The sequence below is a fragment of the Triturus cristatus genome, chromosome 10 (genome assembly GCF_964204655.1).
Source record: "Triturus cristatus chromosome 10, aTriCri1.1, whole genome shotgun sequence".
Lineage (NCBI taxonomy): Eukaryota > Metazoa > Chordata > Amphibia > Caudata > Salamandridae > Triturus > Triturus cristatus.
Genome location: NC_140593.1, coordinates 225,630,899 through 225,655,483, shown reverse-complemented (window position 1 = coordinate 225,655,483; position 24,585 = coordinate 225,630,899). Strand labels below are relative to the sequence as shown.

The 24,585-nt window shown below is 43.9% G+C and overlaps 1 protein-coding gene across 1 annotated transcript in view; it reads right to left on the bottom strand.

Moving 5' to 3' along the window:
• Nucleotides 1-16,697: 16,697 nt before the first annotated feature.
• ASB4 (ankyrin repeat and SOCS box containing 4) overlaps nt 16,698-24,585 on the bottom strand; it is a 147,792-nt gene continuing 139,904 nt past the window's right edge. The window contains exon 5 of the mRNA XM_085630863.1: nt 16,698-19,960. Within this exon, the coding sequence (XP_085486989.1) occupies nt 19,772-19,960 (189 nt within the window). The 3' untranslated portion in view covers nt 16,698-19,771. The remainder of the gene's footprint in view (nt 19,961-24,585) is intronic.

Below are 24,585 nucleotides of genomic sequence, written 5' to 3'. Positions count from 1 at the left end.
TGCCTATAGCTCCAGCTCAGGCAAATGTGAAACCTTTTACATTGCAGATGCTTCTTTAACTAGTTATCGTGTTTGCAGAGAGGTGAAAAAACGGGGCTGGGCCTCCGACCAGTGCTCAGGAATTGTGCTGCGTAGGACTTCCAGGAGGTACCAGGAGGGCTTCTTGGCTGCCAAGGTCTCTCAGGAGCAAAGTGGACTTCATCCCCAACCCATAGTGTGCCAGGAGGCGTGTTTGCAGAGCAGTGGAGAAAGGGGGCGTGGTCTCTGAAGATGTCTTACCAATACCACTGTGTGGGACTTACTGGAGATAAAAGGAGAGTAAGTTGGCCCCCAAGGACGCCCTTGGGGGCCAACTACCCCTCATATCACCTCCAGTAAGTCCCACACAACAGCATTGCTAAGTTCTCATTGCAGGCCATGCCCACTTTCCCCACTTCTCTGAAAACACACTCCCTGGCATGCTCTTGCAAGGGGATTAAAGTCCACTTCAGTGATGGAGGTCCTTAGGGGCCAACTAGCCTACCTGATACCTCCAGTATGCCCCAGATAGTGGGATAGCTGACAGGTGGACTCAGGCCATGCCCCTTTTCTCCACAACTCTGTAAACATGCCTCCTGGCTTGTTCTGGGTCAGGGGATTAAGTCCCCTTGCCTCCTGAGGGTCCCTGGGGGACAACTAGCCCACCAGGTACCTCCAGTAAGCACCACACAGCTGGATTGCTGAGATTGGTCTGAGGCCATGCCCCCTTTTTAAACCACTCTGCAAAAGCTCCTCCTGGGGCACTCCTGCCGGGGGATGAAGTCCACTTTAGTCCTGAGGTCCTCAGGACACCAGAGGACCTTTTCGCCCCACCAGAAATGTGCCAAGAAGTGCATTTGCAGAGTGGTGTAAAAATGGGCATGTCCTTAGACCACCTGTCAGCAATCCCACTGTGTGGGGCTTACTAGAGGTACCTGGTGGGCTAGTTGGCCCCTCATTTTTTTACGTTTTATTACAGGAGGGGGACCGTGTGGCCCCCTTCCCTGGGCCACTTTTAGCCCTGGGGACCCCATACCCCAGGGCCTGGACTCGTTTAATTAAAAAAAAATATTGACGGGAGGGGGACTGAGTGGCTCCCCTTCCCTGGGCCACTTATGGGCCCAGGGACCCCCATCCCCATTTATTTTGGAGGGGGCGCGTGTGGCCAAGCTCCTGAGGCCAATTATGGCCCCAGAGACCCCATCCCCCAGGGCCTTGCAAAACTTTGTTTGTTTTGGAGTGGAGTGACGTGGCCCCCCTCCTGAGGCCAATTATGGCCCCGGGGACTCCATCTCCGGGGCCTGGCCTTACATTGGGGACCATGGAGGGAGCCCCAATGCCCCCGCGGTCCCAGCCGGCTCCCAGTCTCCTTTGGGAGCCAGCATTACTTTTGGACAAGGGGAGCTGCTGACATGCAGCTCCCCTTGTCCAAAAGCAATTTGGTTCGCTTCATGTAAGCGAGAGCAGGTTTTCTGCTCTCGCTTCCATGAAGATAAGCATAGTTTGCAATGACAGGGCGGGAGCCGGGCTCCCGCCCTGCAATTGCAAACTGCAATGTCCTGGGGTAGGCACCCGGGACATTGCTGGAGCCGGCCCTGGGGCGTGGTGGTACTCAGGGCCAAGGAGGGCTCCAGGAGGAGAGCTGTGTGGCCCCCTCTCTTCATATGAAAAGCCCCGGGGCAACATGGGGGGGCAGGAGCCCCCTATGCAGTTTTTTAAAAAGCCGCAGGAGGTGGTGGTCTCCGGGAATGCAGGGGGGCATGTGCCCCCCGCACATTATGAGCAAAGCCCCAGGAGGTGTTAGTCCCCAGGGCTTGGGGCACCAGCAAAGCCCCCCGCACATAAATGCAGATGCCCAGGGGAGGTGGTGGTCCCCAGGGCAGTGTGGGGAGGGACAGGAGCCCGTCCTCCACACTTCCTTCATTTATATTTAAGCCCTGGGGAGGTGGTGGTCCCCGGGACAGTGTGGGGGGACAGGAGCCCCCTATGCAGTTTTTTTAAAAAGGACCCGGGGAGGTGGCAGTCCCTGGGGATGTGAGGGGGCACGTGCCCCCCCACACATTATGATCAAAGCTCCAGGAGGTGGTGGTCCCCTGCACATAATTACAGATGCCCAGGGGAGTTGGTGGTCCCCGGGGCAGTGTGGGCAGGAGCTCCCCACACTTTATTTATTTAAATTTAAGCCCCGGGAGGTGGCGGTCCCTGGGGCTTTGGGGGGCCTGCGAGGCCCCCTGCACATAATTACGGATGCCCCAGGGAGGTGGTGGTCCCTGGGGCAGTGTGGGGGCCAGCAAGGCCCTCCACACATTATTACGGATGCCCCGGGGAGGTGGCGGGCCTCCGCTACATAAATTTTGATTGCCCCCAGGACCTTGCCCACCCGGGGGCATAAGGAAAACGAAGAGCAGGAGCCCGCGCTTCGTTTTTTAAAAACATTTTCTGCCGGATTAGCGCACCCAGCGTTATTACATCCGAAAATGTAAAAAAAGCTTTTTGTGGGACCCCCTGAGCAGTCCTAGGGGGTCAGGGTGCCCTGCCCCCTTTTCTTGTTTTTTATCTTTTTTTTACTGGTTTCTTGTGACTTGGTTTTACTGAGTCACAAGATGGCTGTCAACACTTCCTGGTTTGGAGTGTTGGCAGCCAATCAGAATGAAGCTAGTGATTGGGAGGATTCCCGAATCCTCCTCGGTCACCAGATATCTATATTTGTAAATTTTAAATTTCTCAGGAACTACAGAACGGATTTACACCATTTAAAGCAGAGAGTGCACTCTGGACCAAGAGCTACCTCTCTGCTAAATTTGTTGTAATTCCGTTAAGCAGTTCGAGCTGTAGCCGCAACAAAAGTTCCTATGGAAATGAATATGAAGAAAACACGTTTGGGACCCCCTTTTTTTCTCGGTCCCGCTTGACGAATTACCCCAAAACTTTGAAGACTGGAGCTGGCCGGAGCGCTTCATTCATTTTAAAAATTGCACAAAGAACCGGCGCCAAAGATATTGCCAACTCAAAACACTCTTTTCCTGTGGAAACTAGGTCCTAACTATAACTACCTACTGGCGACCGCCAGTAGGTAATATACATATATATATAAGTATATATTCACCACCAAATATCCTATAAAGGATAGAAGAGCACTCTTAGGGTTTCAGACACCATTTATTGCACCCAATAGACGCATTTCGGTGATTAGTGCCATTCTCAATGTTGATTCAATAATGGTTTAGTCAATTTCACATCCATTTCCTTTAAGCTCAGTGCTTCGCTCTTACTGGATGATTCATCTGAGGCATTGACAAAGGACTGCAGACTTGCAATGAATCGTACGCTCTCAGTGCCGCCATCTCAGTGTCTATTAACCACTATATTACAACATAGCAATGTTGCAAGAACCCATGCGCGTACGTCATTAATTGTTATAGTAACTGAATTTATCCCTGAGTGGGAGCAAACTGCATGTTATTCTGGCTCTTTAGTTGCATTTCGCAGTCATGAGCAGTTGTCTCTAATGGAATTGACACTTTAATTTCCAGGTCTGTGTCCCTCGTTCGGCCATACATCCCTCATAGTTGTAGCACATACCTGCAACAAAAGATTTGTGTAATCAATTGTTCTCCATTTTGTAATGTTCCAATTTCGCATCTGCAAGAATTTTGCTACACGAGGATTATGGCGGTTCTGATGGTCTCTCCTAATCTGCCACCAAATGACACATATCCCGTTGAACAGTTTTCAGGGGGGGTGCTCCTTTCATGAGAGTGGCAGCTCACGCACAATATTCATCAACAAATATCCAACAAAGGAAAGAAGAGCACCCCTCGGGTTTCAGACACCATTTATTGCATCCAACCGACACATTTCGGTGATTAGTGCCTTTCTCAGTGTTGATTCACTAATGGTTTAGTCAATTGCACATCCATTTCCTTTAAGCTCAGTGCTTTGCTTTTATTGGATGATTCATTTGAGGCATTGGCGAAGGACTGCAGTATTGCCATGAATCAGACTCTCTCACTGGTGCCATCTCAGTGTCTATTAACCACTATATTACAACATAGCAACGTTGCACGAACCCATGCGCATTCGTCATTAATTGTTATATTAACAGTATTTATCCCTCAATGGGAGCAAATCGCATGTTATTCTGGCTCTTTATTTGCATTTTGAAGTCATCAACAATTGCCTTCAATGGAATTGCCACATTAATTTCCAAGTCTGTGTCCCTCACCCAGCCACACATCCCTTATAGTTGTAGCACATGCCTGCAACAAAATCAATAGTTGTCTCTTTTATAATGCTCCAATTTTGCATCGGCAAGGATTTTGCTACACAAAGGATTATGCCGGTTTTGACGGTCTCTCCTAATCTTCCACTAAATGCCACATATCTCATCAAACACTTTTCAGGGCAGGTGCTCCTTTCGTGAGAGTGGCATCTCACGCACAACATTCACCACCAAATATCCAACAAAGGACAGAAGAGCACTCCTCAGGTTACAGACACCATTTATTGCATCCAACAGATGCGTTTCGGCGATTAGAGCCTTTCTTAATGGTGATTCAACAAAGGTTTAGTCAATTTCCCATCCATTTCCATTAATCTCAGTGCTTCACTCTTATTGAATGAATCACCTGAGGCATTGACGAAGGACTGCAGTATTGCCATAAATCGGAGACTCTCACTGGCGCCATCTCAGTGTCTATTAACCACTATATTACAACATAGAAATGTTGCACTATTCGTGCGAATCGCATGTTTGAGGAGACTGATTTTGAAGCCACTGCATTGACTGCCCTGTATTGATTCGATCGTTTTACACTACCCTTACCAGACGGATGAGGACTCTAGCCTCCAGTAAAACCATGGACCAGTAGGAGGATTCACTCCCCCGCTCCGCAACCCCTTGCGGGTGAGGAACACGGATACCATATATTCATTTTAGTTGACCATCCCTGTCCTGAGGAAGACCCGCAGGCCGAGGCCCTAAATACCCTCTGTGGCCAAGTCGGGTCGAAACGTCGACGCCCACACCACTTAAGCCTGGACCACGAGCCCCCAACCCTACTGTGCAAAATGATGAAACATCTCTGAATTTAAAAGTATATGTAAATAAACTTTTGTGAACCATTGATCAATCGTGGCTAGGCTTACTGAGAATTGTTTTAATTTTCCTTCTCTGAGCACTACTTGGAATCTTTTCCTACCTCATATCTTTTCACTAGAACACCCCCTTCTGCAAGTTCCCCTGGAGCAACCCCTTTTTTCTGGCTCCTTCATTGTTTCTAGAACGCAGTAAGATTCCTACTGACAGTCCAAATTATGATTGAATAAAAACATATGTTATTTTGGAATTTATTGGTTGTTGCACACTATTAATTTGACTGTTTTGACCACTGTGAGCTGATAGTGTGCATGCTCAAAAATTGTATGAAAAGAATAGTACAGGTTGGATTAATACTGTTTAAAGAACGTTTTAGGACCATTGTTTTCTATACCTATTAACCAGTGGCAGTTGTCACTGGGTAGTTATTGTTAGGATCGTGTTTCCAGAGGAATTGCATTTTTTTGTTGCTAATAGCTTTGGCGCTATTTGACAAATCTCCACAAAACTATCCAAAAATGTGTTCTTTTTGCTTAGTTTGTGCATGGAAATTTTCAGTGTGCACCGTCAGCAGGTCCTGAGAAAAAAGAGGGGCCCTAAAGCATTTTCTGAATTAATTGTTCCATATGAACTTTAGACACAGCTACAGCCTAAACCGCTGCACGGATTTACACCTAGGGCCAAATGTATCAAAGAGCTGTGTCGCCCTTGCGCCACACAATGGGGTGCAAGAGTGATGCAACACTTAAGTTCGATTTATCAAGTTCGATTTATCAAGCCACACAAGGCCACCTTGTGTGACCCTGAGAGAATTGACAAATCTAGAGTAACGCAACACAGCACAAATCGCTGCGTGGCATTACTCTGCCCCAGGGAAGCGTTCCATGTGTGGGGGATGGGTGCTCCTATGCATCCACTTATGGATTTTTGCACATTCCCAAATTTACCAATACTGGTAGACCTTGGAAACCGTGTAAATGTTATGCTTTCCCAGGAGAGGCGTAACAAGGAGAAATATTTAGATTTCTCCTCTTTTTTTGCTCTTTCTATGTGTGCTGTATTCTACCACATACATAGAAAGAGGAAAATGCCTTAGGGGATTGTTTCTGTGCAGGAAGGTGTCCCTTCCTGCTCAAAAACAATTCTGCTTACAATGCAGGCATCCTTGAACCATGGTGCGAGGGTGACTGCGTTGGTGCCTGGCAGCACATTGTGCGCCAGAGCAGGGAAAAGACAGGAATGTGCAATATAATTGTAAATACATCGCATTCCTGCCCTATCGCGCAGTGCAGCAAGGTGACTTGATAATTGATATTGTGATCGAACAGAGAATAGACAAAAGACTAAGAAGTAGTAAAGCTTTGAAGTGCTGATACTAATTCTAGGGTGATTTTACCTGATGAGGTAGAAATGTACATAGGCTTTTGGCAAGGAAATGTGTTGACCCCTGGCTTTACATTCATAGATTTATGTTTTCTTAGGTCTCTTTTTATGGTGGTTTTCATGCAGGTAGTGCAGTTTTTTGTATCAAGGACCAGAACTAGTCTTGTTAATATAATCACCAGGTTTTGAGATCCAGGTTACTGTCATATTATGAGCATATCTGGCCCTTTGTCTTCAAGTTGCCTGGGGCAAGAAACTGATCTTTATTTTCCTCAACCTGATATTTGCTGGCTCGAGGAAATGAAAATCAGAGAAATGTTTTTTAGAGAAACTCTTATGCGAGTAAAAAGAAAGACTCAATGGGTTCAGTCTCGTTTAATCTTTTCCATAGCCCTACGCATATGGAATGTCTATTTTATGGGTCACATCAAAGGATTATTCAAGACTCATATACAACACAGACCATTATTAATTAATTGTTTATTATGTGTATTTAAAAAAATCTTTTCAGATGCATTTCCAGCTCCAGAAGGGCATATAAGCTGTCACGAAACAACAAATACATTTCTAGAAGGGGCAGACTATGGAATATACAATGGAATATATAGTAGCTTCAGAGAAATAGTGTATGAGGACAAGTTAAAAAGAATACAAAACATTCCTGCAACAACACATTGTCCTTAGCAAAATGTGGTTAACTGGATAGAGAACATGAGAGAAATAACAGTTTCTAGAGCCTTAATTTGGCACTAAAGCAGCATTAGAGGAAACTCTGCTTGTGTCTACTAAGCTACACAGATGCCAGGATTTTATGTAGATGCTACATTAAACTGTTAAATCCGTCAGAATACAATATGAACTACACAGAGGGGCAATTTTGCATGTTAGTTCACATTTAGTTTAAATTTTTAGACTGAGAGCTCAGCCACCAATGGAAATTGAGCATTCATATTAACTTTGTTTCAAATAATTTTGTTTCAGCAAATTACACATCAGGTCTTGTCTTTGAGACCTTTTGGTTTTGCAAATGCTTTTGGCAATGCTGAACAGTGGCAGAATGCTCTGTATCCCTGGGCGTAAACTCAGCTCCACTCGCGGAGTTTGCGGAGTTTTCCGCACTCCACGTTACGCGGAGATTGCTGAGTTAAAAAAAACTCAGCTTCCCGTTGCGGAGCAGAGTTTTTTTCCTCGCTCCTGTTTGTCAACATCAAGTTGGCGAGCGCGAGCGAGGAAAATCTACCTCGTGGTGAGATTTTTCCTCGTTTGCGATCGTCAACATCAAGTTGGAGAGTGCGAGTGTGGAAAATCAACCTCCTGCCGAGATTTCTCAACGCGGGGGTTCAGATTTCTCATTGCTCGCGACCGCTTGTGTTGAGAAACTGTCCATTTGCATTCAGAAAGCTGCAGCTCGAGTAAAAATCTTCTCGAGCGGCAGAAAGGAAAGTAGTGCCCGCTTTGCGCTGTGAATGGTGCAGTTTGCGATGAATGCACAGCACGGACAAGCATCCGGCACCGCAAATCACTGTGAACTGCATTTTTCTAACACACTTTACCGCTTCCGGAGCACTGCGTAGCGCGGCAGAGTTTGTTTCCACTTCGTGGGGTTCCAATAGCGGAACTCCACGAACTCCGCCCAGGGTTAATGCTGTGAAGGCACGATAAAGCGATCACCAGTAGCGTTTACATCATCCCAGTGACGCGATATGTATTGAGGTATACATGCATCAGAACACCAGTGGAATGGCATGGGGGTCATTTGGTCTTATTTTTCATTCACCAATCTTAGATGGTGGGTGGATCTTGGACAAGTATATAAAAAATAAAGATTTATTTTGTGTGTATTAGTCAAGTAAAAAAAGGACTGCAGCTGTATAGGTGAGTAATGGAAAAGCGGGTTGGGTGAGCGGATGTGGTAGAGGCAAAAAGCGTATGAGGGAGAAAGCAATCAGAGGGCATGAGGAGTAGAGTGCAATTGCAATTAAGAAAAACCACAGCGCATGACAAGACTGTGGGGGAGAAACACATTAAAGAGTGCAAGTGAGGAACAGGGGCAGGGGAAGAAGCATATGAGAAAGAGCAACACATAGCACAGGGGCACAGCTTGGGAAAAAGTACACAAGACTGAGCGCCACATGAGGGAGGACCACAGAATGTGTGGGTTGGGCATCTCGAGGGGACCAGTTGCAGGACAAAGCTGGAAAACGCATGCACTCTCATGGATTGCTTTAACAAAAATAAACATATAGTTTCCTAAAAGTGTGCAGCTGAAGGACAAGTGAAGGGACTGTACTCCAAGGGAGGGAAAACATAAGATGGACAAGGAAAGCTAGTGGATATGAGAGTAAGGAATTGAGAGGGACAATAAAGCCTACCAATGCTAAACCATGGGTTGACTGTAAGCTCTTCTAAGTTATTGGTAAGGCAAAAATAGACCTCATGCATCCAGAGAGCTTGCATTGTCTGGTAGGCTTGACATAAGTATGTGGCATTGCTAATCAAATAACAATATACGCTCTTAAAACATGAGCTTGACATAAGCAGATCACCAAAAGCAAATGGAAGTCATGTTAATTGAACAGAACTTGGTTTGCAAGACTTTCAAAACGTTTTGGAAACAATTCTATCGCAGAGTAGATCAGGAATCATCCAACATAGGAAGGGTGATTTCTGTGAATGGGAACACTTGACTGAAAAAGCAGTCTTGGCAAATACATTTGTCCCTATACTTTCAAAATGTTTTTCACTTTTACAATTGTCTCTATTTACCCAGAAAAAGAAGCTTTCCTCTTGACAAAAAGTGACTGCACACATCACATGCTTTATTAGTTTTCCAGGAAATGTACAAGGCCAGCTGAGATGGCACTACCTATGAACATGGACGTGAGGTAGTGGTAACAAGAGGGAGAAGCTGCTGCCCTGGCCTGCCCTTTAGTACCCATACACGGCCTACCTACCTCTGGTCACGGGGATCTTGAAGGCAGCAGAAGGAAAACAAATCAACACACATAAAGGGCTTTAAGAGAGTCCTCTATGATTAGGTCTCGTTTTTTATCAACCTCCAATAATATCACATTCAGAATATTGAGTACCACTATAATCGTCAAGGTAGGAATATAAGGGGGCATTTAGAATTATTACTCTTGGCACCATATTTATTTATCTTGACAATATGTATGTCAACAAGGTAAGGGGATTGGTAGTATTTTGGTTATCACTACAACACTTGGCTCTTCTTTAAGTCCTTGGTGTAAAGCTTATCAAATCGTGGGGCAAATTGGTATTTTCTCAAGACCTTCTCTAAGTAAAGCTCGCATTCAACCATGGCCTTTGTTCTTGAACTGGCTGAGTGTTAAGCATATATCTCTAACCCAAACAGTCCATCTGGATTTAGCATTGTTTCTTGTCCCTGTGCTAATCACAAAGATGGTGCAATAATTTTGAAGAAATCATTTATGCAGTTGTAATCCCAAGAAACCGAAAGACATTTCAAATCATTTAACTACCTAACACTGAAACTAAAATTGTGAAAAGTAATTGACACTTTCTGGTACATGCACGCTTGCCAAAGAAAAAAGCCATCAGAGTAAAATTTTTAAATTTAATAAGCATTTTAAAACACTAATCACTTACTTAAATTATGATTTTTCTAAGTAGCTCTTTTAATCTATGTAAAACGATTGGTTGTTTTATTCCATTTTACAAATGTTTTAATAAGAAATAGGATTGTGGTGATCTATTCACAAAGGTAAATTCAAATGAGTATGATTTCCCTTGTGTACATTTACTCTTGTTCTTAGATGTAAATCTACACTTTTGTGCTATTCACCATTTCCGAGTGTAGATTTACAACTAACTGGAGACTTAGTTCCATCACCTGAAACCAGGGAGTGGAAACATCTAAGAGTAAATACACAAGTGCAAAATACTAACAGTAACCTTTCACAAGTAAGCAGAGATCTTGGTCTCCATGGCTGATATGTCCCTATGGTAAAGTATAGAAAAAAAGAATAACGTTTATTAATGTATTTAAAAAAATATAATTTTGTTTGATGGAAAATAAAATTGTAAATTAATTCAAAAGGATAATTAATGACCTAAAACAAATACAATAAAGTGAAACAGCACTTACCTCATCAAATTAAATATGTATTACAAATTTAAATAATTAAAATATATTATTCTATTTTAAAAATAATATTTTTTTTTAAATCTTTTAAAAAATTAACCCCACTAGGATATCAATATTTAAGTAATGTTTAGTAAATGTATTTAAACATTATCTGTTTAATTAGTTTGAAGAAAATATACTTTGAGTAAATGTTTTTAAAGTTTAATTTAATTATTTCTAAAAAAATAAGTTAAGTTGTCTTAAAAATATAAATTATTTATATCTAATATAATATAACTTTTCAGCACTGAAAAAGAAATCCACATATATATTTAACATTAAAGTAAAATGATTCAATTAATGAAGATTATTTTTTGGGGAGTCTTACTTTAAGTGCTTGCCTCTGATATTTTCTATTGGAGTGTGTTGCAGGCCTGTGAGTGTCCATGAGTAGGGATATCCTTGTTCCAAGGCTGGGATGGAGTAGAGACATGACTGTTTTGTGACTTTTTCGGTCTTTAGTAACTTTAGAAGTTTTGTTTGTGACTAGCAACGTTCTTACTGTTTTGTGAGTGGTTGTTTGTATTTGCATGTCCCTCCCTAACCTCTACTGTACCGCTGTACTAATAGGTGCATGAATAACATTTTGTAGTACAGGAGTAGCACTAATGTGCAACTACTTGACATAATACAAAATCTAGTTTGTGAATAGGCCCCTTTATCTTTTAAAAGTTGTTTAATTATTGTCAGCTGATCTTCTCAGGTGCCACCTTCTGTGGGGATTGCTAAGCTCTAACTGAATGAGCATTTCTATTTAGCAACCATTAGGCCACTAACTATTACACTCTATAAAAATTAGCAGGCAAAATCCATACAGGGCCTCACCAGAGCTTGTTGAGTGGGACCAGTCTACAGCACATATCCATCCATATTCACTAGAGAGTGTGATTCTAGTGGTGGTCTGTACTACTCAACTTTTAGCATCCAAAAATACATCTGACTAGGGTAGTCATGTAAAGTTAGTGGGAGAAGGTTAGTGCATCCTCAAACCAAACATTCAACTACCATCATACTGCCCCACCCCTTGAAGCTGCCAAAAATTCAGCAAAATCAATGTTGCAATCTCTGCCTTCACCAGAATTTCTGAACTGCATCACCTGCAACATTTACAGGATCATGCATCGGTACACGTGGCCTATTTATAACATTGGAATTTGGGGATGGGGGCAGTACCTCCTATCACTTTGTAGCTGGCCTTGGAATAACTTCGAAGGCCAGGCAGGGAGAAAATAAATCCATAACCCCTGTACAGGAGAGCATGGATAATCCAGTGAACCCTGTTCCTGGGTGAGTGCACCACTGTGCAAGGGGGGTATTTGTTTCTCCTCTCTCAACCCCAGCTACCATGGTAGAATCTCCTTGCTTCCTCTCATATCCAGGCTGGGCAGACAAGTTGAGGATAATCCAGGTATTAACTATGCACAATGACCTGGGATGTCTGGGATACCCCTGACACTGATAGATCGGCTACAGTTGTGGTTGGTGGCTTGTTGGAACAGAGCAACAGCAGAAGGCAACTCTAGCAACATGTCAATGATTGCCCCTGCCTCACAATTGACTGGATAATTCCTGTAAGGACGTAAATATGCTAGTGGTCTTGGCAAGGTGGAAATTCTGCCACCATATACATCAAAACCCAAGTTTAAATGGAGACCCAAGTACCTTTGACCCTTTCCATGGGTCAAAGCCATCATCACATCTGCACAAATGTACTTTGTTTGTTAAGAACACTATGAACAATTTGTACCACTAACATCATTAAGGTCTGCAATAGACTATATTAAAGCATATTTAACTAACTAACTAGAGTAAATTTGATATTGGAATTAATCTAAATCTAATTTTTGGGGGGTGGACAAGATGACGGACCGGTAGGATGCACTTTGTTGTCCCTCTGACTCGGCCCTGGCGTTTCCGACAGCAATCCCAGTGTCTGGACCTGCAGTTGCCAGAGCGGGATCCAGTAAGTGATGGGGACTCAGAGAACCCAGTGAGTTCACTGCGATAGCCCATGAGCCTCGCCCAGTGCCATGCGGGAGAGGTGACCATGAGCAGTAGTTGGGAGCGAAGAGGGTAGTGGTGGCTGCATAGTGAGCATGGCGGGGCTGACAGAGTGCGCAGGCCCTGGGAGCTCCCCATTACGGGTCGCAAAGTAGTCATCAGGTGTGAGTTTCTTGCAATTTCAGCAGCAGATAAGCTGAGGAAGGTCAAAAGACAGCAATTACAACAGGTACGCAAGCTGAAATATATTCATCACCACACTGTGGCCCCAGAATCTGGTGGTAACTTGAAGCCACCAGGAACAAATTGGCAGGTTAGACCTCGACAGGGCTGAGTATTCCTTACTTCGTCTGAAGCACTCCATCTATGTGGGGGGGATAGATGTGGGAGGTTACTGGCAAATTAACTTAGAGCACAACAAAAATCTGCTGGGGTAGAGGCCCTGGTGTAACAGAAGAGCGGGTGGTTGTTAAAGGGGATGTCCCATCACTTCCAGGTTCAGGGACTTTTATAAAAATCTCTACTAGGAGTACTCCTTGCCTGCCCGACACTCTGGTGCTTTACCGCCAATGCAGAAAGACGACCCACCTGAGTGAAGTGCAGGCGATGGCGCTTGATAGCCCAATAGGCATAAAGGAGGTTATAACTGCCATTTCCAGATAAAACCTTCCAAAATCCCAGGGTCCGGATGAATTCTCACAAAACTCTTCAATTCCATCACTACCTCGGTGTCACTCCCGCTCTCAATGATGGAGGCATCGATTATGGTCATCCCTAAACTCGGCAAAGCCAACCGCCAGTGCGGGTCATATCAACCTATTTCTCTGCTAAATGTAGATGCTAAGCTATTTACTGGTTTTCTGGTGGCTTGACTTAACCCCTTGATGCCGGGACTGGTGGCCCCTGACCAGGCGGTCTTTATTCCTCCATGTGCGGATAACACAAAGAGGATCCTTTACCTCATTGATAAGGCAAACCGCTACAAAAGGAAAATAATGCTCCTCTCCATTGATGACGAGAAGGCCGTTGATCGTGTTCACTGGCCTTACTTGTGGAGACACTGGCCCATTTTGCTTTCAGGGAACAGTTCCGGGCCTGGGTCTTAAACAACTATGGGGAACCAAGTGCAACCTTTAGAGTTAAGGGACAGAGTTCCACACCCTTCCCAATATGGAGGGGCACACAACAGGAATACCCTTTGTCCCCCTGTTGTTTGCGCTCTACATGGATCCATCCACACAGATGTTAAGGAATCATCCAGCTATCACGGAAGTACATTCCGGTGGGCAGGAGCATATTATTAGCTTATACGCATATAATGGTATTGTAGCATTAGATAACCCCCAAGATGCCCTGTTGAGCTTATTGGAAGAGATGAGTGGCTGTGGAGAGGCCTCGGGCTTCTGGATAAACCTCCATAAGTCGCAGGCCCTTAATATCTCTGTCTTGCCTGAAACAATGTCCCCCCAACACAGACCAACTAGTTACAATGGGTGTCTGAGTCCATCCCTTTTTTGGGTATCCAACTGGTGCAACACTGCATGAGGTCAAAACTCTTAACTACCACAATCTTCTTCAACTGATCTTCGGCTGATCTAGTGCACTCGAGACCCTACCCCCTGTCATTGCTAGGTCGAGTGGTGGCTCAAAAAATGACGATGCTACCAAGGATTCTATTGTTGTTCCAGATTATCCCCTTATGGCCTCCACCAGGCACGATATCCTTCGTACAGGACCTGATACAATGCTTTGTCTTGGCTGATAAACACCCTTGTATGAAGAAAGAGCTCAGCTGGCGCCCTCCTGCGGAAGGGGGCTTGGATGTCCCAAGCCTACTCAATTGCCATCAAGTGTCCCAGCTTCGCTACATGGTTGAGTGGTGCAGGGCGTAGTCGGAGAAGCCTTGGTTGTTAACGGACCGGGCAGTTGCCAGTACCCCACTAGGGAAGATTCCATTTCTACCTCAAGCACACATCCCATCAGGTCTTTACCTGTTCCCAATGACCTAACCCCATAGTTCATTCCTCCTTTGTTCTTTGTATTCAGATATAGCTGTGAGTACCCTGAGAGGGTAGAAGGAAGGGCAGGGAGGGGTATTTGTTGGGGTGGGTTAAAATAGTTGCACTACTAAGGACTGATATCAACGTAATTGATACGTAGCTTTCTCGGTGAAGCCTTGTGTATGTGTATTGAAGCAACAATAAAAACAAATTTGAACCTAAATCAAATTTTTGATTTTACATTTCCAATAATGTATTACATTGCTTTGTTTTTAGAACAATATTGCTTTTAAGAGAATCATTGAGTGTTGCAATAATAATTATCATATTGGTACATTTTGGATGTTCCTGTTGAGCCAAATGTTTGACTTTTCAACCTTGCATTTAGCTTGAAATCAAGTTTGACAAGACCACCAATCCCTCCTAGCCCTCTTTTCCTTTGCAAGAGCTTGGAATCTGTCTCAGGCTAACAACTGCATTCCGATCACACACTAGCCCATCAAGACTCCAGCTACTTTACTTGTAAATCCTCTAGAGGGTACCTCACCAAGGCATCTATAGCAAAGTGCAACCCCTGTCAAGAGTACCACCAGTTCAGCCCTGCTGAACTTGACAATAACAAAGGGCCAGACCCACAACAGCATGCATCTCACTCCATAGAGAACCTCAGTAGCACTCATCAAAATATCTGACCCTCCTTGCTCCAACTCCACAATACCATGCAGAACCAAACAACATAACCACTCAGTTCCCCCCAAGCACCACTAACCTTTCTACCCTCAATAGCGTTCACTTACTACATGACACAAATATACTGAATGCCACCTTTGATTTGTGCTGTTTAGTAATCACTGTGCAGCCAAGTATGTAGCAGTTTACAACCTCTTTTATACACACAAATGTATTTCACTTTCCCTTAGAGAAACCTGGCTCTTCCCAACCATTACACACATCATTGATGTCCCAGAAGACTACAGTATCCTCCACAGCGAGCACCCAAACAGAACAGGATGATGCATCACCACTCTGTCCAGAGATGACGAGGCCCTGTACTCTGTAGCGATAGACATCCTTCAGTTCCACTAGGTTAATTTTCAATGCACAATGTCTCCTTTCTTCTGCTCTGCTAACCGCTCAGAACCAAACCAGCTTTCATATAAAAGATGTCTGACCTCATCACAATGATCTTCAATAGCTCTATGAACAATATATTTCTAAGACACTACAAACTCCCTGGCAATGCCTCGACCACAGCCCTTAAGGATGCTCTCTTTGACATATCAGATACTGTTGGAATTATTTATCACTTCACAATGCAAACACATCAAATGAAACATTCCCAGCTTTGTTTTTCCAACCTTCACTAACCTGACCTGTCAGCCGCCCAAAGAAACATTGATTGGATAGCCAGGAAGTCACTCAATTTACTCTTCATTATGCACGTACCTTTTGCAAATGACGTGAAAAAAAAAAGCAGCTGATCAGATCATTGAAGAACTTTTCAGGCATGCCACTCCACAAGAACCTGAAATCCATAACAGTCATCCCGATGGCAATGTTGAGATCCTTCTCCTTAACTTAAGACATACACTGAGCATGATGGCTACCCTCTACACACGACGAAAGCCAACTGCAAACAAAACATTAAAGACGAGAGCCAACAAGCTCAGTTTGAACCTCCCTCTGGATCTAAAACATTCAAACGATAAGGGTGCCAATCAATAACGCCTTTAAAAGCAAGATCGATAAAATGAGACAGAATCATCAGATATCACCATAATGATCACATACCACAATGCTTCCAAATACACCTAATTGAACACCGTTCCGGCCAATGACTTGGCAAACGTCCTCCCCTGACTGAGAGCTACCTCATATAAATATGACATGATTTCATCATCAATATTGAAGGAAATAACCCCTTGTTGGGAAACAACTACCATTGCTTTTGTTAACCCATTCTCCCGACCTTACCCCGCTCAACTAAGACAGATTCCACCCCATGTGTCTTCTTTTTTTTCTTTCTTTTGTCTCTCCCCAACACACCTTCTTTACTATGTGCGCCCACTTTCCTTGCTCAAATCATTCTTTCTCTCTTTCTCCCAGAAGTTTCAAATCAAATCCTTCGCCACACTTTCCATTCCTTCCATCCATTTTCAGAAATAGGAATTTTCCCACTGTATCCTATACCCCACCCAACCGAGACGTTACTGTCCACTTGTGGAATCTTAGGGTTCAAACAAGACTTTTTTCTGCTTGCTTTATTGTTTGAATTGTGTATTTGGCTTATATATTCTTCAATAAAAAAAAAATTAAACAATCATTATTGAAGGACATTGACAGATCAGCTCTTAAGCCACTTTGCCAGCACCTCCCACACCATTCCACCCTGAACAACTCTCTCAAAACTGTGCAGACTCTACCATTCCTCAAAAAGCCCAAGTTGAACCATGATTATCTTGTAAATTACTATCCAATCATGCATCAGCCATTTCTTAGAAAAATCATTAATGAATCATTAATAAGGATATCGCAAGCCAGCACAGAAAATAAAGAGCAACCGCCTCCTACAAGCCAGTACAGAGGACAGAGCTAAAACACCCCCTGAAGTGGCCAATAATTCTAATTGAATAATCATTAACAGCAACATGTGTCCTTGTCCAGCTTGTCGTCTCAGTGGCCTTTAACATTATTAACCCCTAAGCCATGCTCAGTCCTGTTAGCTCCAGAAAAATACTAACCAAAGACTAAAGCTCTTCTCACACAGATTAAATCTTCCAGATATTAACTAATCTAAGCTTCCTGTGTCATTCAGTTGTGGTCCCTTGGAGTTCACCTAGCTGAAGAGAATATAAGAATCTATTAGTGTGCAGATGATGCCCAACTCTGCCTGAAAGTCTCTGTTGGAAAAGGCAGTGACCATATAAAGGACTGTTATGCAAGTCAACTACCTACCTCAAACTCAACCCAACAAAAACAGAACTTTGGCTTAGCGCCAAATACATCAATCAAGAAGTGCGTGTTTGTTTTCTCAACAGCAAATCAGCTAGCTCTGATCCATATATCACTGTCAAAGCCAACACTCTGAAATTTTTCGTGTACACCAAACCCAGCTTCTGGTCTCAAATCGCATATGTATCAAAAACTATCTACTGCTAACACATGAAGGCCTTCTTTTAGGACTTCACTTCAGAGCTTCTGTCCAAGCAGTGTCCTGGTCCCATCTCAATGGATATGGCAACCTACTAACCAGTGACTTTGACACACACACGCACACACACACACACACACACCACACCCGCCCAAAGAGTGTTGTCCATGCTGATGTCCACCTTATACAAAATATTCAGAAGTACAACCAATTCACACAAATCCTAAGAGAACATATGTCCACATCAAATCAAAAACCTGCTGCATCGCCTACAAGTTAGTCATCTCAAGCTAAACACCAGAACCAAGAATCAGATCTCTGGCATATCATGGAACACCTACAGTAGCAGAATTGCCAGATTTTAGATCAGAAATTGGAAGCACAAGAAGTCGAGATGTCAGGTTTTCTGCTTGGCAACAACAATTTTGAACTCCATCCCAATTCAGATCTAGAAGGTTCCATCTCTTTGCCACTTCTAAAAGGAACTGTAGACCGATTCTTCAAGCAACTTTTCACAGCATTGTAACCACTAGTTTACTGGTCTTCCCTGAAGAGATTATTACCTTCTCCCAAGCAACTGCAACTGTCTTCCTGTACTGCTTAATTGACTCATGCGACTATGACTTGCACCAGCCCTGCCTTGTTCTCGCCCATTTCTGTGCCTCCCCTTGTTCTACCCCAAAACGTTCTTGTAAAACTTTTCTCTTACACAATTACTAGACCACTTCAGAAATAGCGTGGCAGATTTACAAGAAACTGACGCATCTGTAGAGATGCGTCAGTTTCCCTGCGCCAGCCTGTGATACCCTTGCACCACCATGAATGCGCCGTATTTACAATACGGCGCACCACAGCCCAAGGTTTGACAGATGCACCAGAAATTCTGACACATCTGTTGGCTCAAAAGTGACACATTGCTGGAGTCATGTCGCAAGCATGATGCAACTCCAGCTATGCATGGGGAGCCCTGGACTCATTTTACTGCATCACTCCTTACACCTGCTTCAAGCAGGCGTAAGGTTTTGACGCAGTGGCATCCTAGAAGTGGCACAGTGAAATCTTCACTTCTAAAAGGCTTTCCTGCGTGGGAACGTCCACCCTGCATACATTATACCTGCCACAGGTAAAATGTGATGCAGGGTTTTACAACGTGATGCATCTCCCTAGATGGGTTACGTTGTAAATTGGCTGCATTGTTTACGCAGCCACTGCATCACAAAAGTGACGCAACAGCGGCACAAAAGTGTCGCAAGGGGCTTGTAAATCTGCCCCGGAAATACTTTCCGTGAAATGAACCTGGTGGGCAACATGTATCACCATTGTTATTGCATTTAGCTTTTGGTCGTTTATGCAGTTTTTAGTTCAGCCGGCACATACGTCGTAATGATATTTTTCATATACCATTGCTCACCTCGAGCCAATCTAATGGAAAATGTACCTGCTTGTCTTTAGATGACTGTTGATGTTTCCCTTTGAGAACTGAAACATGTATACCTGCTGTTTATTCACCAAAACGACAAACTGTTTGTATTCCTTGCTGTTACCTAGGCATATCTAACACATTTTACTATTGTTTTGAAATTACATGTGAAGGCTTTCGTGTTAGTTATGCCATGTGGCCCACACATATACACTTAAATGTAAGCTATAATATCCATAAAATACATTTGGACCTTTGCACTATGTTAATGATCTGCTTGAGTTCCATAAATAAGTCATGTGGCAGAGGAGCCCTGCTAAGCAAACACAAACTGTGTTGTCCACGAACACCAAATGGGGAATTGGCAGACGTCTGTCCCATTTGGGGCACTCGAGGAATGGTTCACATGTAAATAAATGTACATATCAAAGATCCGGGTTTGTGTAAAGTCTTCATATTCTTCTTTTCCCAATTGTGCGCAAAATTGTGATCTGTTATGTTCACCCACCAGGGCCAAAGGCAAGTGATGAATTTAGTAGATGACTCCCTCAGGTTCCAACAGAAGGAATCTTTTAAGAGCAGGTGGTAAACAAAGTTGAGGAGTTACTCGGTGGCATCTGTTCCACAAAGCTGATCGAACAGCACACCTGGCCAGGTGCATGAGTGTCCTGGGAGAGGTACTGCATGCAGCGAATAACGAGTCATAGAAATCCCGGTGTGCCTGCAAAACAAGGAAATATCTGTAAATTCAGACTGGCCGCCTGCTGATTCACATATGTATTAATTTACAGAACAAATGATGTTCCCATTTTTGATTTACTTTACTGGTGTAATTAGGTTTGAATGCAGCGTTAGGGGGAAACGGGCTTTATTATGGAAAGATGAGAACATTTTGCGAATAGAGTCCTGGGGGCATATGTATCAACATCACCATTTGCGATTCTCAAATAGCGATTTTTAAAGAATCGCTATTTGAGAATTGCAAAACGGGATGTATTAAAAAAATTGCAAACTTTTTGCGAATTCTTAAAATTAAGGAATACCTGCCCATTCATTTCTACGGGCCAGGAGACCCATAGGAATGAATGGGAAGTAATTCTCAAATAGCGAATCGCAATTTGCTAATCGCAATTTGAGAATAATTTCAAAGGTGCAAGGGTGTCATGATGAAACCCTGATGCACCCCTGAAATGAGCATGTGTGTGCATATGGCGCACATACATGCCCTAAGGGCATGTATGAGCGCCACGTGGCACTTTGTAAAATTCAAAAAAGTGCTTTTTGAAAGGAAATCGCAAATTACCACCAACTGGAAGTTGGTGGTAATTTGCGATTTCTTAAGGATAATTCGCACAACTTGGGTGCTTTTTACATATCATTTAAGAAATCGCAATTTGCGATTTCTTAAATGCTTACGCAAAATTAAGAAATCGCTAAATTAGCAATTCCTTAATTTTGCGATGGGATTTGGCTCATACATCCCGATTACCAATTTTTTAATCGCAAACGCTGTTATTTTGCGAATCGCAGAGTTTGCGATTAAAAAATCGTTTGATACATATGCCCCCTGGTGTCCCCATTTGCCAATAGCACCACCCTCAAGAAGAGAACAGGATCGCTCACTCTCTTACCTCACTGAAACAAGAACACTGCAGAACAATCACCTTGAAGAAAACTCAAGCACACACAAGACATCAAGCACTTCATTTTTATTGCCTCGGAACAATACAAAGCAATCAAAAAGCAAAACCTTACTTCTAGATTGAACAAATCAAATAACAATGGATAGCTTTTCTTATGCTAAGTCCCACCTTGCTGGAGGGATAACTCAGTCAGATGAATGATCACCTATGTCAGAGTGGGGTCACTGGTAGGTCACACGTTTGATTATTGGTATACCCGATTCTGAAGGTTGGCAGACTGAGTGTCATCAATTAAGAAATAGTAGCGCCTGTTATTTACAGCACTGAGAAGCTGCACTTATCCGGTGTGTAGCACTATTGAAATAAACATGTTATTATTTTCTGATATTCCAGCACTACATCTAAAAAAATCCCAACACGCAACTAAATACAGCACCACTACCACCATCTGGACCACTCCAGGCAACTGCAACCTGTTGGGACCATAACCGATTCCTTCATTATAACTGTGATTCACCCCAAACTGTCCCACTCAAGTGATGGCCAACAATCAGCGTCTACTACAGTCCCATTGGCAGTCTCCACTCTTTACCCTAAATTGAAGCAAAGGCCGATGTAGCCCAACAACAAGTGCAACCAGAGGAGCACCGGCCCAGTAAGAAAAGAACATTCTTAAATACCGTGAACACTGCAATGTCTTAGGATGTCTTAACCCCTTCGCTGCCAGGCCTTTTCCCCCTCCTGTGCCACGCCCATTTTTGGCTATTTGGGGTAGTGCGCGCTGAGGCCCCTGTAACTTTTTGACCACATAAGGTATCCACGCCAAATTTGCGTCCTTTTCTTCCATCATCATGGGGATTCTGAAGGTACTCAGGGTTTGTGGATTCCCCTGGAGGGGTCACAGAAATGAGCCAAAATACAGCAAATGTTAGTTTTTTGGGGGAAAAACGGACTGCAAATGAAAGCATCTGGGTTTTTCCCTGCAAATGCTATCAAAAAAGGGTTTGTGGGGCTGAAATCACCATTTTCCCAGCTTTTAGGGGATACCAGACTTTTGTCAGAAACCCAACATTTTTTACACAGTTTTGGCATTTGTCTGTGACATAGCCTATTTTTGCTATTTTTTGTGCTTTCGACCTCCTTCCAGTTAATGGTAGAAATGGGTACAAAAGCAATAATGGATCCTGGAAAGCTAAACATTTTAGAGAAGTAGACACAATTCTGAATTCAGCAAGGGGTCATTTGTGTAGATCCATCAAGGTTTCTTTATAGAAACTAACAGTTAAATATAGGATGGATTGAAAATTTGTTGAAAAACAAGCCTTTTGTGTCAACGTTTTCACCTGTAACTTCTTCTAATTATGACAGCTCTTTGAAAGCAATATACTGTTACATCCGCTGGACATTACTGGTTGTGGGGATATATAAGACTTGTAGGTTCACCAAGAACCCGACGAACCAAGAGCCAAAAACTGAGCAGCAACTTGCAATGGTTTTTTAATATGTACCGGGTATATAGTAATTATTCTGTAAAAATGTTTACATGGAAAAATCGGTATAAAAGACACCTATGTATTTCTGAAATGGGAACAAAATATAGAGTTTAGAAACAGTAGATATTTGCACATTTCCAAAATTGGGAATACTCATACTAGCATGTGAATTATCAGTCATTTTTTAGAATGACTTCTTTTTTACACAATGTCTTTCATTTGGAAGGCAGAAATGCATCGAAAGTCAATAGGTAATAACAGTTCCTTTACAAATCTGAATTACCCTAAGTCTCCCGAAAAAATGGTACCTCACTTGTATGGGTACGCATAGTGCCCACGACAGGAAATGGCTCAAAACTCAACGTGAACACACCACATTTTCACAATGCAAAATTGCCCTTTTTTAGCAAAGTGCCTAGCTGTAGTTTTTTAACCCTAGCTCTGCCGGCACCTAAGAAAACCTAGCAAACCTATATATTTTTGAAAACTAGACACCCAGGGGAATCCTGGATGGGGTGACTTGACTGCCTCCCACCAGGTTCTGTTACCCAGAATCCCTTGCAAACCTAAAGAATTGCCAAATAAAACACATTTTCCCCACATTTCTCTGGTGGAAAGTTCTGGAATCTGCGTGGATCCACAAATTTCCACCCACCCCGCGTTCCCCAAAGTCTTCTGAGAAAAATGGTACCTCATTTGTGTGGGTCGGCCTAGTGCCCGCGAAAGGAAATGGCGCAAAACGCAACGTGGACACACCTCAATTTCGCTGTGAAAAATGACCCTTTTTTGGCAAAGTGCCTAGCTGTAGTTTTTTAACCATAGCTCTGCCGGAACCTAGGGAAACCTAGCGACCCTATACTTTTTTGAAAACTAGACACCGAGGGGAATCCAGGATGGGGTGACTTGACTGTCTCCCACCAGGTTCTGTTACCCAGAATTCCTTGGAAACCTAAAAAATTGCCCAAAAAAACACATTTTCCGCACATTTCTTCGGTGGAAAGTTCTGGAATCGGCGTGGATCCACAAATTTCCACCCACCCCGCGTTCCCCAAAGTCTTCCGAGAAAAATGGTACCTCAGTTGTGTGGGTCGGTCTAGTGCCCGCGACAGGAAACGGCGCAAAACGCATCGTGGACACACCTCAATTTCGCAGTGAAAAATGAACCTTTATTGGCAAAGTGCCTAGCTGTAGTTTTTGAACCCGAGCTCTGCCGGCACCTAGGGAAACCTACCAAACCCACACATTTCTGAAAACTAGACACCCTGGGGATTCCAGGGAGGTATGGCTTGCGTGGATCCCCCAACGTTTCCTTACCCAGAATGCCCTGCAAACCTTAAATTTAGCTGAAAAAATCACCTTTTTCACACATTTTTGTGTGGGAAAGCTGTGGCATCACCGGGCTGACACAAATTTCCTACCACCCAGCATTCCCCCGGGTCTCCCGATAAAAACAGTGCCTCACTCGTGTGGGAGGCCCAAGTACCCACGACAGGCAAGGGCCCACAACGTAGTGAGGCGACATGAAAATTCCCTATCTCAAAACAACCTGGTTTTGCAAGGGGGGTCACTTGGATTTTTGGCCCGGTGCTCGGCGGCCACCTAGGGAAACCTACCAAACCCACACATTTCTGAAAACTAGATACCCGGGGGATTCCAGGGAGGTATGGCTTGTGTGGATCCCCCAACGTTTCCTTACCCAGAATGCCATGCAAACCTCAAATTTAGCTGAAAAAAAATCACCTTTTTCACTCGCTGGCGCCTAGTGGGCTTTCTGCCCCCCCAGGGGGCAGATCAGGGGCCACTGTCACCATCTTCCCTCCCGGGGGGGCAGAAAGACTGGAATTTCTCTGGGGGTGGGGTGGGGGTATTGTCATTCCCATTTTGGGAAGCCCCTACCCCTACACTAATAAAACAAAAAAAATCCATGGTTTCTAGTGGGCTTTCTGCGCCCCCCAGGCTGGGCCAGATTGGGGGCTACAGCTCCCATCTGCCTCCTGGCGGCAGAAAGACTGTCATTTTTGTGGGGGGGAGGGTGGGGACATTGGCGGGCCCGTTTCGGGCAGCTCAGATCCTAAAAACAATTGCGCAAAAAAAATCCCTGGTGGATAGTGGGCTTTCTGCCCCTCTGGGGGGGGTAGATTGGGGGCTACTGCCCCATCTGCCCCCTAGGGGGGGCAGAAAGGCTGCAATGGCGGCGGGGGGTGGGGGCA